The 18,856-nt window shown below is 42.9% G+C and overlaps 1 protein-coding gene across 2 annotated transcripts in view; it reads right to left on the bottom strand.

Moving 5' to 3' along the window:
- ppp2r5b (protein phosphatase 2, regulatory subunit B', beta) overlaps window positions 1-17,392 on the bottom strand; it is a 20,795-nt gene extending 3,403 nt beyond the window's left edge. The window contains exons 1-10 of one of the 2 annotated variants that reach the window (XM_042070884.1): window positions 15,695-17,392; window positions 10,860-11,056; window positions 8,597-8,698; window positions 7,245-7,337; window positions 6,688-6,818; window positions 6,395-6,454; window positions 3,789-3,897; window positions 802-852; window positions 288-338; window positions 1-105 (exon numbers count right to left, since the gene is read on the bottom strand). The exon at window positions 1-105 is cut by the window's left edge and continues 15 nt beyond it. In XM_042070884.1, coding sequence (XP_041926818.1) covers window positions 1-105; window positions 288-338; window positions 802-852; window positions 3,789-3,897; window positions 6,395-6,454; window positions 6,688-6,818; window positions 7,245-7,337; window positions 8,597-8,698; window positions 10,860-11,056; window positions 15,695-15,890 — 1,095 coding nt within the window. In that variant the 5' untranslated portion in view covers window positions 15,891-17,392. Of the gene's footprint in view, window positions 106-287; window positions 339-801; window positions 856-3,788; window positions 3,898-6,394; window positions 6,455-6,687; window positions 6,819-7,244; window positions 7,338-8,596; window positions 8,699-10,859; window positions 11,057-15,694 lie in introns of both variants that reach the window. The other variant, XM_042070883.1, reaches the window with a different exon arrangement.
- Window positions 17,393-18,856: the final 1,464 nt, after the last annotated feature.

An 18,856-nucleotide genomic window follows, 5' to 3' on the forward strand; every position in this document is an offset into this window, starting at 1 on the left:
GGAGATGCAGGCAGCGATCTGTTTGAAGAGTGGCTCCTGGACCCGGATGAACTGGGACGGCTCAATCACGTCCAGGATCTCCTCAATCTCCCCAAGGAACATGACCTGGGCACAGGCACAAGCAGTCTGCTCCAGCACCATCTCACACTTCCATAGTGAGCATCACCAATACACCAATACCGGCATCATATCCAAGATCACACACAAACACTTTACAGAGAATATTTATTCAATTCATTGCACTCAGATGGCAAAAATGTAACATTTCACGTCTCCATCTGTCTCACCTCTTTCTGGGTGCATGTTTTTGGCCAGTATCTGAGCAGTCCTCGGATGATCTGTTGGTGAATCAAACAAACATCAGTGGTACCGAGGTGCAAGTAGAGTAGATACAGAGTCCATAAGACATTCAGGTCCAAATGCCCACGGGGACCTGGGTTGGAGTCTAGCCTGGGTCATTTCCCGATATCAGCCCATCTCTCTCTCTCTCTCTCTCTCTCCCACCCCATCTCTCTCTCTGTCTCTCCCACCCCATCTCTCTCTCACTCCCACTCGCTTCCTATCACTCTCTACACTGTCCTGTCTGATTAAAGGCATAAAAGCCCCCAAATATACTTACAAAAACATCAATGGTACCATTATAACTTGGTGTGTAACTGTGGCTACATGTACACTTCTGTCTCAGTGTTTTACTTCCTGGAAAAGGAATCTACAGTACAGTTCAAATTCAAGTTCTTTTATTTGTCACATCGTTATAAACAGTATACAGTTTGTAGTGAAATGTGAGGAGAGCTACCTTACCGATTCTGTAACCGTGGCGTCCTTCTCCATGAACTGGACCACACAATACGCCAGCTGGAGGAGAGGGAGTGAGAGAGCGCACACAGACATCATCTTAAGTCTGGACAAAGCATTTCATGACACCATAATCGCAAACTTAATCAGACAGACATCATCCAAATTTAGTTAGGGTTTAGAACTGTCACAGAGACTAATAAAAGTGAGAACTTTTTCACACTGTGTGTGTGTATGTGTGTGTGTGTGTGTGTGTGTGTGTGTGTGTGTGTGTGTGTGTGTGTGTGTGTGCAAATACGTCTGCAAGAGACCATGAGGAATATAATCTAGTGAGTGTCTAGTCTAATTGGAAAGACACACTCTAATTTGTATTTCAAAGGTTTGTTGAGCTCCAGGCAGGTTGCTGTGATAAACGCGTAGCTGCAGCTCGGTGCAGGAGACATGCACTGCTGTATTAGTCCAGTCAGCCATTGATCGGACAAGGGCCGGACGCAAGGCCCTCTTGGCATCTCTTTTCCTGTGCATTGACTATTTGAATTGATTCTGGTCACTGGAAAGTCCAGCTTCCTCATCGTTGACTCAGTGCAGATAAAAATGATTAGTTTACCACAAATGATTCATTGTAGATATAAAAAAATTACCATGCACACAAATTATTAATTTACCAGTCATGTCACAAAACAAAAAAAAAACGGTGAAGGCACATGGAATACTTTATGTTTGTTACTATATAGCTAAAAGATGGTCATTTTGAATTCTTATTGACATTAAAAAAGCAGGGACACAAACTTAACATCACAGACAGTGAGCACGCTTTCTTGTTATTCTCTCTCTCTTTCTCTCTCTCTCTCTCTATCTATCTCTCTCTCATTCTTGTCTCTTGGTGTGGATTATCATTTTCCCCAGTGGGAGCATTCCCGGGAGTGGCGACACACAATGGTCTCTAAGCCCGTGATCCCTGGGGGATTACAAACTTAAGATCGGAAAAGGACGATTTTCCAAGAGGTGGTTACAAAGTTTGAGAGCGTGGTGTTGTGCGATCGTGCGGATGTGTGTGTAGGTGTGTGTACTCTGCGTTACCACGGTTGCCCCTCTGCCCAGGCTGGTTGCTGTGGTGAACTGGTCGGCAGCGACAGCACATATGTGTGTTTACTTCGGAAGGACTGATGTCACAGGATTTCTGTCCCTTGAGGGGAGACTCAACAATTATGATACCCCCCTCTCTCTCTCTATCCTCTCTCTTCCTCCTTCTCTCTCTCTCTCTTTCTCTTTCTCTCTCTCTCTCTATTCTCTCTCTTCCTCCTTCTCTCTCTCTCTCTCTCTCTCTCTCTCTCTCTCTCTCTCTATTCTCTCTCTTCCTCCTTCTCTCTCTCTCTCTCTTTCTCTTTCTCTCTCTCTCTCTATTCTCTCTCTTCCTCCTTCTCTCTCTCTCTCTCTCTCTCTCTCTCTCTTTCTCTTTCTCTCTCTCTCTCTCTCTCTCTCTCTCTCTCTCTCTCTCTCTCTCTCTCTCTCTCCAGGACACATAGGATGGAGTGTGAGGAGCAGACGGCAGGCCTGGAGTGGGTGTGGGAGGGGATCGGGGGGTTGTTCAGCCCGGTAGGTTAAGTAAAGTGATGAAGCTTTAGTGGCGTGTGGGGTGGAAGTCATTGTGGTGAGATCAGCCCGAAGACTCTGGTAAATAATACGCTTGTTTAATTGGACTGCTGGGGTTCAACACAGGGCGCGGGGCCCAGAGAGAGAGAGAGCAAGAGAGAGAGAGAGAAAGAGAGAGAGAGAGAGAGAGAGAGAGAGACATGGCCACGATGACTGAATCAAACCGCAGATGTCACTCGGGAGACCCGGAGTCTACGGTGATTAATCTTTAACGGTGCAAAGTAAAGCCGCAGGACTTAAGGGATATTTGACCCATAGGCTGATGTGCAAACAAAAACCATTGTTACTATGTTACTGCGCTCGTAGGTTACACAGAGTTCCGTCTTATGGCACAGAGGGCACTGCAGAGCATAGATGCTGGGCAGATGCAGTGGTGGGAATCTTTAAAGACACAACTGGCACACGTTTGACCATTTGTGATGGAAAAGGACCTCTTACAAATACAATGTACAAGGACCTCTTACAAAAACCAAATACAATGGGCACTCTTGATACAATGGATACATTCTTCACAAACTCGTCCTTAAACAACAAAATAAAATAAACTGAGACTTTAAGTCTCACCACGTCCGATCCACAGTGCATAGCAGACCGAACAGATGAGTTTGGAGTCCCTGACCCAGACTCAGGACTCCCTGACACAGTATATGGGAGACGTATAGTGGAGGAGGAAATAGGTCTCTCTATCCAGGAGCTTTCCCTGGGACAGGCGGGGAGACCTGGCCAAGTCTGACTACAGTTGGCAGGCCCCGTCCGGCTGCTATGAATAATGTATGGGCCCGAGAAAGAACTGGGAGAGAGTGTAGGAATGTGGGGCAATTTGGCACTTTTACAAATCGCAAGTTCCACACATACAATCAGATACACACACACACACACACACACACACACACACACACACAGACACACACACACACACACACACACACACACACACACACACACACACACACACACACACACCCTACTATAGATGCAAACACAACTAATGTCAACAAGTTCATAGCCCTCACATTCATTCTAGTAGATTTGCTCAGGATTGGTGTCAGACTTGGGGTAGGACTATAGCGCCCTCCAGTGTTCAACCCTGTGCTGCTGGTTTGCTATAACCTGACATCATAAGGAACATGATGGAACTGGGTATGGGAGTGTGCATGTTTTTGTATGTGTGTGCAAATAGGGAGATAAACATTTTTATTTTAAAGTCAAACCAGGTTCCTATCCTACCAATAGACACAGCCAAGTGTGTGTATGTGTGTGTGTGTGTGTGTGTGTGTGTGTGTGTGTGTGTGTGTGTGTGTGTGTGTGTGTGCATGCATGTGCATCTCTTCGGCACTAACCTGTGCGTGAAAGATGGAGAGAGATTTGGCCGTGTGAAGAGGGATCAGGACTCGCACCAGGAACTGCTTATGCTCCGACTTCAAAGGTAGAGCAAAGCCATTTATGATACTGAGGAGAGGACAGCAGAGGAAGCATCCAGGGGGACAGAGGCGGGGATGGACCGAGGTGGACAGCAGAGAGGTGGATAAAAGAAGGAGGAGAAGAAATTGAGATAAAAGAAGAGGAGAGGCACAGAAAAAAAGTGATGCATGGGGCACATGGCATGAGATGGGAAGGTGGGAAGTACAGTAAAAGAAGGGATGAAAGGATGGGGAAAGAAGGGATAGAGAGAGACAGGGAGGACGATAGGAGGGTAGCACATTGGATTAGTATCAACAGGCCAAGTTCACAATGAATACACACCTACACACGCAAGTGTGCGCGCGCGCACACACACACACACACACACACACACACACACACACACACACACACACACTTGGAAACATACTGAGATGGCTGACGAAATTATCAATTTCTCTCCATCTACAGATGTTGTGTTCTATCTCCTTTAGACTATGGACATTCTGTCTCCTTCCACTAGACACATTCTGTCTGCCCTTTTCAGTTAGTTCACAGTTCATAAAGGTGACATACAAAGAAAATTGTATACAGATTTTATACTGTGAATGTATAGATTCATACGCTTTCAATTTGCTCCTCACTCTTTCTATGTATAGCCATGCCCTAAAATTCCTCCCTCCTGTCCCTCTCTCCTCCTGCCTGTCTGTCTGTCTGTCTGTCTGTCTTTCTGCCTGTCTGTCTGTCTGTCTGTCTGTCTTTCTGTCTGCCTGTCTGTCTTTCTGTCTGCCTGTCTGTCTGTCTGTCTGTCTCTCTGTCTGTCTGTCCATCCTCTCTACTTTGCGTGTATCAGAAGCAAGATGTGGGCGGTGCTATAAATACAGCTGGCATCAGCCTGAATATAGAACCTCATCCCTACTGCACACTGCACTGACTCACCAAGCCACCCCCCCCCCCTCTCTCTCTCTCTCTCTCTTTTCTCTCTTTCTATCCCTCTCTTTCTCTCTCTCCCTCTCTTCCTAACTCAATTTCTCTCTCTCCCTCCCTTTCTCTCACTCTCCCTCCAAAATGCTTTGCTTTGTTTACTCTCTCAGCAAAACAAAAAGACAGAAATCATCTTCGCTCTTTTGCAAAGTGGAAGAAAAAAAAAAAAACAGCGATCGCACAACCACACAGCCATGCAGAAAACATCACCGAGAGGAGAACGCTCTCCACTACAATAGAACTCAGCTGGGAATAGACTACTGAGACTAAGTGTTTCAGTTCCATTTACACACGGAGACGCGCAGTGAAGAGGGGCCGAAGGAGTCGGAGAGTAGGAACACTCTCTGTGTATGCAGCAAGGCTCTGAGTCATCATGAGCAGGCTGCATGCCATTACCAGGGGCCTGCACAACCACTATGCTGATGGCGGAGTTCATATCTAAGCGCAGGTCGGTGGGACCGCATTACCGTACAGTACTATGGTATCATTACAGCCTGCAGGAGATGCTGAGCAAATGTTATGTTTTGGTTCACCTAAAGTGGATTTGTGTTGATGACTTGATGGACAATGTAAACAATAGGGAGTACAATGTGTAAAATGTCTACTTATCTGTACCTTGTCAAATGTTCCATTGAACATATACCATCTTAAATGTAATTCCGGGGCAGCTGTGGCCTACTGGTTAGCGCTTCGGACTTGTAACCGGAGGGTTGCCGGTTCGAACCCCGACCAGTAGGCACGGCTGAAGTGCCCCCGAGCACTGCTGTTGCAGGCAGCTCACTGCGCCAAGATTAGTGTGTGCTTTACCTCACTGTGTGCTGAGTGTGTTTCACTAATTCACGGATTGGGATAAATGCAGAGACCAAATTTCCCTTACGGGATCAAAAGAGTATATATATACTTATACTTACTTATACTTAATCTCAGCAAAGAGTGAGATTTCAAATGGAATAGCTAGTTTATCAATTCCTTATTTTGTTTGTTTCAAGATCAATGTGATTAGAGGACTGTCATGTATCTGCTTATGGTTTGGTTCTCAAAACTTTATTTTGTGTCTGCTGCGCTTGTACATTTAGGTTTTGATCTAGATCGCGACTGAAGAGTTTGATGTTCTCACTTTCCTGTTAAGAAGGAAACCTTTAAGACATAAGGTCTCTATGCTTGTTCAACTGTGCCATGTTTAGTAAGGTAGCCTATGGCTAGGGTCCTGAAATGTCTGGGGAGGATGACTTAAGACACTCCCCATATAATACAGGCCAGATATGATGAAAGAAAGAGGGAGAGGAGAGCGATGGCTGTTTTGCAAAGGCTCCAAAAATTACTTTGAAAGGAAGAAGATGAAATAGCTGTAGCACAAGGCCCAGGTGTTAAAGTGTCTGCACAAAGAAAATAGTGGATTAAAAGTGAGGTTTTGTCAGTGATCTCGGTGTTGCAGGCCATTTATTTTTCTGTAGACAGCTAACTGTTTCAAATTGCTCTAGTTTGTTGAGCAATGTCAAGCAAGTGTCAAGACAGGCAACTGCAACAAGCATCAATTGTTAATATCAAGACTGTGACCTACCTGCCTAGAATTTCAAGCAGTTCTGCAACACCATTGAAATGCTCAGTTTCATATATAAACCTGCAGAAATACACAGATAGCAAATGACAATAAGTTGCTTTCAAAGAAAAGGATATTAACAAAATACTAATCTCATATGTGTGTGTGTGCGTGTGCGTGTGCGTGTGTGTGTGTGTGTGTGTGTGTGTGTGTGTGTAGGTGTGTGTGTGCGTGCTTGCGTGTGTGTGTGTGTGTGTGTGTGTGTGTGTGTGTGTGTGTGTGTGTGTGTGTGTGCGTATTGGGGTTTCACTAACCTGAGGAAGATGTTGTTGATTTGTTTGCGGATATAGGCTCGAAGGCCAAGCAGCTTGCCATAGACACGGTGCAGAATAGTTTTCAGGTATTCCCTTTCCCTTGGGTCCTCACTGTCAAATAACTCCAATAACTGCACACACACACACACACACACACACACACACACACACACGCACGCACACACATACACACACACACACACACACACACACACACACACACACACACACACACACACACACACACGCACACACACACACACACACACGCACATACGCACATACGCACACACACACACACACACACACACACACACACGCACACACACACACACACACACGCACATACGCACATACGCACACACACACACACACACACACACACACACACACACACACACACACGCACGCACATACATACGCACAAACACACACACACACACACACACACACACACCTACTAGTCATCATCACTCTCTCTCCTAGTTAATGCAAAAAAGTGCAAACATCTGCAAATATCTTGAGATGCTGTAAGCATATGTGTATGCATAGGTCACCTGAAGGACAAACTTCTGGTCAATGTACCGCTTGGCCATGGAAGGCTGAAAGTCTGGACTCTCAAGGAACCGTAAAAAGAACTCGTACACCAGCTGTGGAGAAGAACAGACACAGGTGAAGGTGTGAACTCTTCAGTGTGTGTTGTGTGTGTGTGTGTGTGTGTGTGTGTGTGTGTGTGTGCGTGTGTGTGTGTGTACACTGGACAACAAAATGCAAAATATAGTTCTCAAAATGAGCTTTTTTGCTATGTCTGTTCCATTTCTTTCTCATTTTTCTGGTATCAGAAAAAACTGAAAAGATTAAATGTACTGAATAAAAAATCATTGTATTCATTCCTCCCAAGATGTAACTGTCACTGACTGACATGTAAGATAAGCACCTAAACAAGACAAATTTCATTGAACTACAACTTGTCATTTTTCATCAAAATAGACCTACTAACACCTTTTGTACTGTTTTCTCCACCAAATAGGCTATACACAGTAATTTCTCTAAATGTGCCTTAGATCCATAGCCTACTTGCAAATAGCAACACAGAACAGAAATTGCATCTGTTATGGATAATGAATGATTGCTGATTGAAGAATTGTGCAAAGGAGTTTCACACAGGTGTATCAGAGATTCAGACTTGTGCAAGGAATCTCTACCAACTGTGAAAAGATGTTTTCCTTTGTTTAGCACAGGGAAACCAATAGAGTTTGGGGACTTTGAATGACAACTGTGTTAACTGTTTTGCAAAAGGGTGTGACAACTGTGTGAACTCAATGAAAATGTGTGAACACATTCGCAAGAGATGACTTCTGCTGTGCAAAGAAAGTAGTCATGAAGACCAAGTGGATCCCAGTTTCCTAAGCAGGTCAAAGCAATCAAGAAAAACTGTATTATATATCATATTATCATAAATTACATTATTATCATATTATTCATATTATCTGTATTATAAGTCAGTGTATCATCACAATGAGCTTGATTGACCTGCATTGATTTGCTTACCACCCTATGCTGTCATTGCAACATAATGCAATACATGGTATTTACCCTTTGTCATTACATTTCAATCTTTTGTGGACCCCTTACAGGAGTAGGGTAGGTGGGTTCCATGAAAGTCTACCGGACTACCCTGCTCGTAGGAATAAGGAATACCCAGTGAGTTATGCAGTCACTTCTCCGCCCCAGTCCATCAAAATGACATTGTTGAATACCTGTACGGGCCTGTATTATGTTATAATACATAATCATTCATTATGTTGCCTTAACAATCAGTCTCTGTGTATGTCTGTGTACTGTCTGTGTCTGTGTGTGTGTGTGTGTGTGTGTGTGTGTGTGTGTGTGTGTGTGTGTGTAACTTTACCTGTAGGTGAGGCCAGGAGGCCTCCAATGTAGGTTCATCTTCCTCTGGGTCAAACTCAGGGTTCTCGCTGGGTGGCAGTGTTCGAAAGATATTCACCGAAATCTGACACCAAAGGGAGAGAGAATCATTAGGCATTCCCCACTTTGTTCAACAGCAGAGCCTTCTAAGTTTTTATCTCTCATTCCATTTCCCATCACTGCATATCATTATCTTTTCCATCCCCTTCCCTTTTCCACTCTTCTAAACCACAAAATGATCATACAGATTCTTGCACCACCTATTCCCTCTAGACACACTGTCCCACGTACATATTTCACTGCCATTGAGGCGCTATTGAAAAAATGTTTCTGCAATTGACCTTTCAGGTTCTATCCTTTTTTTTATTTTTTATATGAAATAATCCCAACAACAAACATTTTTTAAGGCTTTTTTATGGCTTCTATCGAATAGGACAGTATAGAGAGTGACAGGAAGTGAGTGGGGGAGGGAGAGAGATGGGGCGGGACCAGGAAATGACACGGGTCGGACTCCAACCCAGGCCCCCGTGGGCACGTGGAATATGGTATGGGCGCTGTAGCCAGTTACGCCACTGCACCCCCAAAACGAAATTATAACCCCAAATCAGAAAAAAGTTGGGACGTTGTGTCAAATAAAAGCAGAATGTGATAATATCCAAGTCTTCTTATAGCCTCCCATATTTAGCAGCAAAAAGGACATAGACAACATATCAAATGTTGAAAATGAAAATTTGGACTATTTCATGGAAAATATTTTATCATTTTGAATTTGATGCAAGCAACATGTTTCAAACAAAATTCAGTAAATGTTTAGGAACTGAGGAGACCAGAGTTTTGAGAATGAAATGTTGTCCCATTCCTGCCCGTTATAGGATTTAAGTTGCTCAACAGTATGGGGTATTCTTAGTCATGTTTTTCATTCCATGATGCACCTAATTTGACAAGTCTGGACTGCAGACAGACCATTTTAGCACCTGGACTTTCCCTCTATGGAGAAATACTTAAAATATGTGCAGAATTCATTTTGGCATTGTTTTCCTGAAATATTCAAGGTCTTTCCTGGAAAAGACGTTGCCTGGATGGCAGTATATGTTGCTCAAAACCTGTGCTGTATACATCATTCAGAATTGATTGTGCTTTGCCCAGTGTGCAAGATGCCCATGCTGTAGGCACTAATGCATCTCCACACTGTCATAGATGTTGGGTTTCAAACTGAGCACAAAAAAAACTGGAGTATCAAACTGTGCACATAGACAATGGTTATCAGAGGTTTTTCTGAACCCATACAATGACAGGTCTGGATACAGGTCTGGTTTTGATGCAGTGCCATCTGAGGTCCAAAAGATCACGACCAGCCAATATTATTTTCCCTTGTTTGCAAAGATTTCTCTGGATTCTCTGAATGTTTTAATAATATTATGTCCTATAGATGATAAACTTACTGAAATACTTCACAATTTCATGTTAAGAAGCATTAAAGTCAAAGATCACCGCTCATCTGTCGAGGTGCAGGATTAGTAGGCAACTTATAAAAGATATAAGAAAAAAGAAAAATCTGCACACTCCAGTCTGTGCAAAAAAAGGTTTTTACTTAGAATCTGCACAAGCTTTCGGTCGGCAGACCTTCTTCAGGCAGAGTACATTTAGATTGGGGTTGTATATTTAGTAGCCTCTTCTACTCACAAAATGCTGTAAAGCAAAGCAAAGACATTGCTGACAGCACAGGGTGGTAAACAAGTGTACAATTAACTCAAATTATATACAGTTTATGTATACAGTTATATGATATGATATACAGTTATACACCTCTTCCACACCTCCCACTTCTTCAAAAGACTTAAGATGGGAGAGGCCTGTCTGTCAGGTCTGTGATTCTGTGAGGTCCTGACAGAAATAAAATTAGCTTTCAGGGCTGACACAGTCCAACTTCACATAATTAATAATCTGTCTTGGACGATAAACCTTCATGACTCACAAATCACAGTACAGGTCCACACACACACACACACACAAACACACAAACACACACACACACACACACACACACACACACACACAAACACACACACACACTCCCAACTCCAGCTGGGTCAAAAGCTTATTCTTCTATATTTGAGCTTCGTTTGCAGTTCTGATTCCCAGACATATAAAGCACACAACTCTCAAGTCCCCGCTATTCTATCACCATTCTTACCATCCACCTTTTCACTGTCATTACGTCTGCTCTGTTCCTCCTGCTCTCTTACCATCTTGATGATTTCGGGGTAGAGAGGCTCGATCAGAACCCCTCTGTTGGTGGCAAGGCTCTCCACCAGTTCGTTGAGGGCGGCGCGTTTGATCTCTTTGCCCTTGAGGTCGGCCACGCAGTCCAGGAAGTCGAAGAGCACACAACATTGTTGCAGCTTCTTACAGAACAGGTCATGCAGCTCGGCCACAGGTGTATCTACACACACACACACACACACACACACAGAGAGAGAGAGAGAGAGAGAGCATAAACAATAATATAAGCACAAATGTATCAGCAGGTGCAAGTATTCATTTTCACACAAGGGGTACTGATGGGGGCATTCTGACAGACACTTAATGGTAAACATACATCATTTCATATTATAAACTAATCTATACAAGAACAAGTGGCAAATTTGTATATTGCAATACTGCACAGTTGTACACACATGCACACTTGCTCAAATAATGGTCAGAAAGACAATCAGTTGGGACTAATCCCATTGTATGCCACACCATGATTGTGAAATCACCGAACCATTGTTGTTAGACAGCTTCTAACAGCAACATGGCGACAGTGTTAACCGTTGGTTACTGAATCTCTAACCAGAAAATTCCTTACCAATACATACTCACACCAGGGGCTGAGAATACACCATGTGTGTACAGTAGCAGTGTAGCAGTGTTGCAACCTTACTCTTTGCTGCTGCATGTAGATGGAAATTCCTTCCTCTATTTTGCCCAAAAACTATATTATGCTTTTTATATTCTATAAAAAATATTATGCTTCACATTATATCGAGCCTCATCTATTGTATGGATACTCATTTATCTGTATTAATGGGCAAGGGTTAATATTCGTTATCTACAGGGAAAATAGCCAGCGTATAATTGCTTGGACCTTTGATAAACTCAGTGATTTTCCTACTTGTACTTACAACTCATGTGGCAAAACTTACTCAATCAAATCGATCAAAGTATTTTTTTGTTCTTTGCAGAAATGGTGCACTGCTTTAACACAGACAATGATGGCCTACTTTCCAGTGCTGCTTCTGGCGGGAGTGTATATTGTTTTATCAATAGATGGTGTTGTTACAATATTGATTATATGTCACATTTAAAATAAAAACAGACACATCAAACTGTGTGTGGTTATATTGTTTCAAATGAGCATTTGAGCTTCATTTTTAGAGACCTTTTAATGTATAAAGTTTGTTCTGCAGTAGCACCATGAATTCAGAAATGATTAAATTAGCCATACTTATAGTGATGCCCTCCCCAAGTCATGTGAATGTGCACACAACATGCATCCATAATGACCATGACACCACCATTACATATGAAAGTCCATTATAACTAAACAGAGCTTCTACATCATTCAGAGTTCTAATAACTGGCTTGTACTCCCATCTATCTTTTGAGTAAATAGCATCTGCACTCTCTGATGGGCCTCACCTTCCGCAATTCTCAGTCCACAGGAAAAGCACAGTGTGGTCAACCTCAGCCACATTACACAGACAGGGGACAGCGTGCACGCGTACACACACACGATCACAGAAGAGCACGAGTCAGACTATGTGCGCTCAGTCACTTCCTCTGCCGGAGACTAGGTGGGTACAATCAGATCCATTTTTAATGGACAGTGATTCTAAGGAGAAGTGGTTTACCACAAACACAGGATATGAACATGTGTGTGTTCATATGTGAGTTTAAAAGTGTGACTGAGTGTGTGTGGGGGGGGGGGGGGGGGGGTCATGGGGGGGGAAGTGAAAGAGTGCAAGGGAGCATGAAGCAGCTGGGTCAATGATAGTAGGAAGCAACTGTTCATTACTGAACCAAACACATTTCCTGCTAATCAAAATCTCAAGCCATATTTAACGCAGCAAAGACACAGAGAGAAAAAATGAGAGAGGGAAAGAAAGAGAGAGAGGGAGAGGGAGAGAGAAAGAAAGAGGGAAGCATGCTCGACTAGCAGAGAGACCAGGCTTAAGCATGACGTCATCTCTTCTGTTGCACTCTCCACCCTCTCACTCTCTCGCTCTCTTTCTCCATGTCCACGACCACCCCTATCTCTCCCTCTCTCTCTCTTTTTCTCAGTAACACTCTCCTGTCATGCTCTTGGCTCCCTCGTTCTCAGAGGTTCTCTGAAATAGGATGAGAGCACGGAGTGGGAGCAGCACAACTCGTTAAATAACTGTTACCCGGTTTGGGGGTCTATTTTTGGTGCTGCCAAAGCCACAAACCCCTCCTCTTCCTAACGCTTTCATCTGACAGACCTGTGCAAAACAATGAAGAGCTACACTGCAAAAGCAGAGAAATACAGAAATACACCAAGTGAAATATGCCTGGTGTATCTCCGAGAAATAATTGTGATTTCTGCCAATTTTGGTGGCTTCACTCCATGTCAGTTGTGATCTTTGTTTTGCATCTATCCTAATGTAGCTGAAGTCAGTTCATTTACATTTACATATACATTTATTCATTTACCAGACACTTTTATCCAAAGTGACTTACAGCACTAGAGTAACATATACGATACAGTGCAGAGGAGACCTTAGCTAGGAATTATTACCGCATCTGTCAATACTAGTATTAGAGGATAGAGTGCACATTATAAGTGTTAGTGCAGTTCAACTGACCCATAGTTTAGTTTGGAATGACTGGTGTCTATCATGTTTGTCTTTCCCTGTTCCAATGTTACATATTATTTATGGGTATTTTTTTTTAACGTTGATCACTTCCTCTATTTCCACTCTATTTCTGCACATTTACCTTTCGCCTGGACTTGCTGTCATTTCTGTGTGTTCTCCTGCTGTCTTTATTGATTGAAAGAGGCCTTGAGGCACTGAGGGCATGGATCCTGTGTCTGCTGTAACCATATACCAATCTCTTTCTGCACATATACACACACAGACAGGAACATATAAACCTACAAACACCCTGACGTAACCCTGTCATACGATGGGCCTTTCCTGTAAAACGCAGAACAAGGAACCGATATATAAGCTCCAATGTCTATCTTCCTCTCAGGGTTACTCCATCTTTTTATACATTTCATGGAAAACACATACATGTAGGTGTTCCCTCCAAATTAAGATTTGTCGCCTCTTCTGTACATTTGAAATGTAAAGTAAATATCAAGAAACGTTCAAAATAGTTTGAAGAAGCTCACATGAATCCAGGGAAAGATTAACGTGTCAACCAGTAAACCTCCATAGAGAAGGACATTACTGTCGACAAATGATATGTAATTGTAATTCAATGGTGATACATCTTTGTTGTTGACACTCTGGGTGTGTGAGTACCCTCAAGCTTTGGAGCATCACTGGAGAGGGGAAGCAAAGCTCATTTTTACTAATACATCAATTAACTAATTAACTAATACGTTGATTCATCTAGTTGGATGCATCACGGTTTTGTGCTTTCAAAGTGCACTGATTGGTTCTGTACACTTATATTCTTGACAACCCCACAGAAATACCCTGCACTTGAAAAATATCTGTTGTATGCTGACGTTGCCTTTATCTTGGACTCTACACTAATAGGACTCTAGTAATTGAGTAATTGTATTTTACACAACTGTTGTAGATACCACCCATGGCTTGCACCTTTCCCCCTGGACAAAGTAGGACTACATGTGGATTTATTTACAAACCGGCAGAGATAATCTCTGTAGAACCATGACGACTGACAAGGTAATATTACACAATTTTATACAAAAAGTATGACTATTGCACAATCAGCGTGAAGCAATTTGTGATACTCCAGGTTGGGAGAGGGCGAAGCTGCAATGCTGGCTCTCCATAGACAGGTAGGCTAAGGCTGGGAACGCACCATTTCTCCCTATCACAAGTTTACCATCAACATGACTTCGGAGCTGTTATATTAAGGTAAAATAAAACTTGCACAGGATGCCTTTAGGGCCCCCACACTTGCTGAGGAGCCTGCTGTGTTTGCATTTTCCAAGCAGGTCAGTGTGGAGGTAAAGCAGGACAGGTGCCCAAGAAGTGCTAGCGCAGACTGGGCAGAGCAGCGACGAGGGGATAAACTGTCCTGCCAATATCATCTGCAATCAAAATATAATCAGAAAGATTTCTCACAGATGTCTGTGTTTATTGCTGACAGGCCGCATAAAACACCCAAGGCCCTTCCATAACCCCAGTGCTGGACATAGAACTGTGTATGTGGACCACAGGTCAGTCTGGTCATAGTGATGGCCACTGATGAACTCATACCTTTTATGTGAGCTCACTCATGGATGATGCAAATTCATTGATTGGACTGTTGACTCTATACTGCTTACAGATATTGTAACATGTTGTATGTGAACGCATACAGTATGTTGATGATTAATCAATAGGCTATATTTCCATGCATTTGTAAAGGGTTACTTTACCTATACAGAATCATGGTGATAAAAATGTTTAAATTTGAAAGACACCTACACTCAGTTCATTCATGCACACACGCCTACAGAGAGGAGGATGGCTGGCCTGTTCTTATATTCTTTTAGTCAAAATAAACATATAATAGGCCACTTCACTAATAGTGATGGTCTATGTTTCCTGCCTTGAGGAACAGAAATCGCTGCTGAACACGCTGGATTGATTTACCAGCTCCATATTGTAATTGAAGCCAGTCCTGTTACAATTTACTCATGATGAGATTCAGTTACATTAAACTCCAGGTAGGGCCTGCACTTTGAATAGCCAGAGGTCTGTGCTAAAAGTATATATCTGACCAGTGTTCCAAACGAGTGACACCCTGAGAGACAATGAAAAGGAAGTGTGCTTGGTTGCACGGGGTGAGGTTGGAGAAATGAAATATAACCTACATTCTCCATACAACCTACCTTTCAATAAAGGCAGCGGTGTTAGCTCCACTTGAGAGCTCTGGTAACGGAACTGTGAGGAGCTGTGTGACCGTCGCTGCCGTGCACGACGCATTGAGCGACGGGGAAAGCCATCCACTTTCTCCGCGCTGGGCACCGAAAAGCCCGTAGTAGGTGAAGAAGGGCTGGAAGGAGGCAGCTTCGTGGGAGTCTCCATCGCTGCAGTGATGATGCTTTCGGAGGATGCAACCAGGGGAGTCGTTATGTACTTGACAATAAGTGGACACCGTAAAAAATAAAGTCTTTTTCGGCGATTGGTCTAACTGAGACGGTTAATAATAATCCAGATCAGAAAATAAATTAACTGCTAGGGTCTTGTTTTGAAGCTTATAGGAAGCCAATGGTACTTGGTGCTCAATTCGATTCGCCCAGGGTGACTGCTTTAGCAAACCCGTTTAAGTGGGCTCGATTTAAAAATAGATACATCTCAGAAACAAAGAGTCGAATAATATAGATTTATATTCCCATGTTGAAACAGGAGGGTGCACATGTATCGCTACTATAGTGGAGGCTTTGCCGTATTGGCGTCATCAGCAAGTCATCGGCCTAAATTTGGTCTTTATTTATATATTTAAGATCACTGAGGTGTATGAAGATGCAGAAAGAAAAAACAAACCAGCCGATTATTTTTCCCGTTACTCGTGCATTTCGGTATTCTTGTTGTTAAAGGCGATATGCTCAAATTCAGAACAACATCAGTCGTCTCTCTTCTCCACAGAAGGTTACAAAATACATCCTTTATCGATATGAAACGACCACCTCATCACCAAATCTTTCTCTATACTAGATCCCCTCTGTCTCGCCGTCGTCTCCTGCTGCTCATGCACTACTCCTTTATTCTGCAAAAGGTCCACCGCTGCTGTCAGACCCAGTGAGCAGCATCCGCGCAGGGCGGGGATGGCGAATTAGAACGTGCCGACATGTGCGCACCTTCGGAACCGCAGCCGCAACAATGTTACTCCCGATGCCCCCTCACCCAATTCAACTATGAAATAATGGACACTGCAGTGTCACAGCGACCGATGTTAGGCTGCTCGTTTCTTGCTTCTCCCGCTTCTGTACCGTGTTCCGCTTATTGCCTCTTCTTGGTCATCCGGATGAGATCCGGCTCAGGTGCTTAAAGGAGATGGGCTAACCTTAAAGCCACACACTGCGGATAAGGCTACTTTATACTCCCTTATTTGGACGGTATTTTCGAACTGGCGGTTCAGTTATTTCTCTTTGCTAACTGGTTTCATTAAACTGCATCACGGTTTTCACGCGGGGTCACATGAGATTTTTTCCCCTTCATTCACGTTGTCTCATCTCTCTCTCTCTCTCTCTCTCTCCTCCCACCCTCTTCTTTCTTTATGCCTTCACTCCCTCCCTCGATGGTTGGTAGCCTACTAGCTCGTCCGTTTACCACTGTCTCAAAGCCGACGATATGGAGCCTGTGATGTGCAGCATCAAACCATTGTTCTCGTTTTCCTTGGCTTGCCCCCTAGTCTCTTGCTCAGCCACCATGTTGCGCAAAAGTGTCCCGTCAGGATCAAAGATTATATTTCTTCTATCTCCTACTCTTGAATGTGTAATTTCTCCAATCCAGCTAATTCTGATGTAACAAGCTGTCCACACCGCTGTCCAGACCGCCCAGAAGTCAATATGGCAGTTACAAGAAACATGCATATTTACAGTAGCCTAATGACAGTTGAAGTAGGGGTGCCTCAAGGGCACATGGTAGCCTATGACACAAATGGACAAATGTTATCTTGCTCTATCCTACTTAATGGAAGGTTAGATTAGGCATCAGAATTTTCCAAAAAGTATTCCAGTTTTCCTTCATTTAAATATGCCAAGGGTGATTCAGATATATTGGGACATCCAGTAATTTGCGACAGCATAAGAAAACAGCTTTTGTAAGTCGTGCGTTATTTGTCACGTCACATAATTCACTCAACATTTTAAGGGTTATGTAAGACAGCAATTATGCTAATACAAACCCTAGGCCTTATAATTTAGTCAAATTAGACAATCCCAATATTTTTCTAACATGAAAAAACAAGCACATTTTATTTTGTAGTCCAGTGTGGCTATGAGGTAACAGTTAAAGGCGCAGTCAGGGATTTCGCAGGAAGTTGCGTTTGTGTTTATGTTTATGTTTATGTTTACATTTATTAGCTTTTGTGCAAAAAAGTACATTATATTTCAACCAATGACCAAACAAAACAGGCCAGAGAGGTAGCTCACCCCTACCATCAGTATTCCCAGAGAAATTCCATGCAGGGTTTCATTTTTGTTTGGGGGGCAGGCTGCTCCCACTTAGTTTGTTTCCAGTTTTCGGAGCCTGGGCTGCCTACAGAGAATGTTTTTTTTTTTTTTACAGTGTACTCTCTGAACGGCAGCTAGCGGTCGTTAGGAGATTATTGCTGAAGTTGACAAAAAATGTATGGATTTGAAATTGCGTAAAATCCCTGACTGCATCTTTGGGTGGAGTAAATATTGTTAATTAGGAAATGTAATTCCGAGGAATTACCAATGCATGAAAATGCAAAACATATTAGCATAAAATGCAAAACAAACTTTAATTTTGAAACAGTTGTGGACAGAGGAAACAGTTGGCGGGAGTCATAGTTGATGGCAACTGACAGTTGGAATGTTTAAACAGTTAAATAGTTGAGTAGTTTAAATAGTTTAATTATTTAATAGTGAATTATTGTAGTGAGGACTTTTATTTTTAAACAGTTATGGGCAGAGGAAACAGTTGAACAGGAACTGTAGCCTTAAGAGAGCCAGATTGTATGCTTAAAGCCTGAGACAGAGTAGATAGTTTAAAAGCTGAATGTAGATAGTGTAATGGATGTTGATAGACAGAAAGTTGAATGGATGTTGATAGACAGAAGGTTGAATGGATGTTGATAGATAGTTTAAAGGAAAATTCCGGTATTTAGCACTTTGAGTCCCTTTTCTGGTTTGTTTTGGATGAACTAGAGTGGTGGTAATTTTGACGATTGGTCCTGTCTCGACTTTTCTGACTCATTTTGAATCGCCTTTGACTGGCTGCCAATAGGCATGCTCAAACATGTCCTAAAACAACCCTTAACGTTAGTTTTCAAAACTGTGCAACCAGTGTTGTAATGTAACGGA

This window comes from Alosa sapidissima, chromosome 18, assembly GCF_018492685.1.
Source record: "Alosa sapidissima isolate fAloSap1 chromosome 18, fAloSap1.pri, whole genome shotgun sequence".
NCBI lineage: Eukaryota > Metazoa > Chordata > Actinopteri > Clupeiformes > Clupeidae > Alosa > Alosa sapidissima.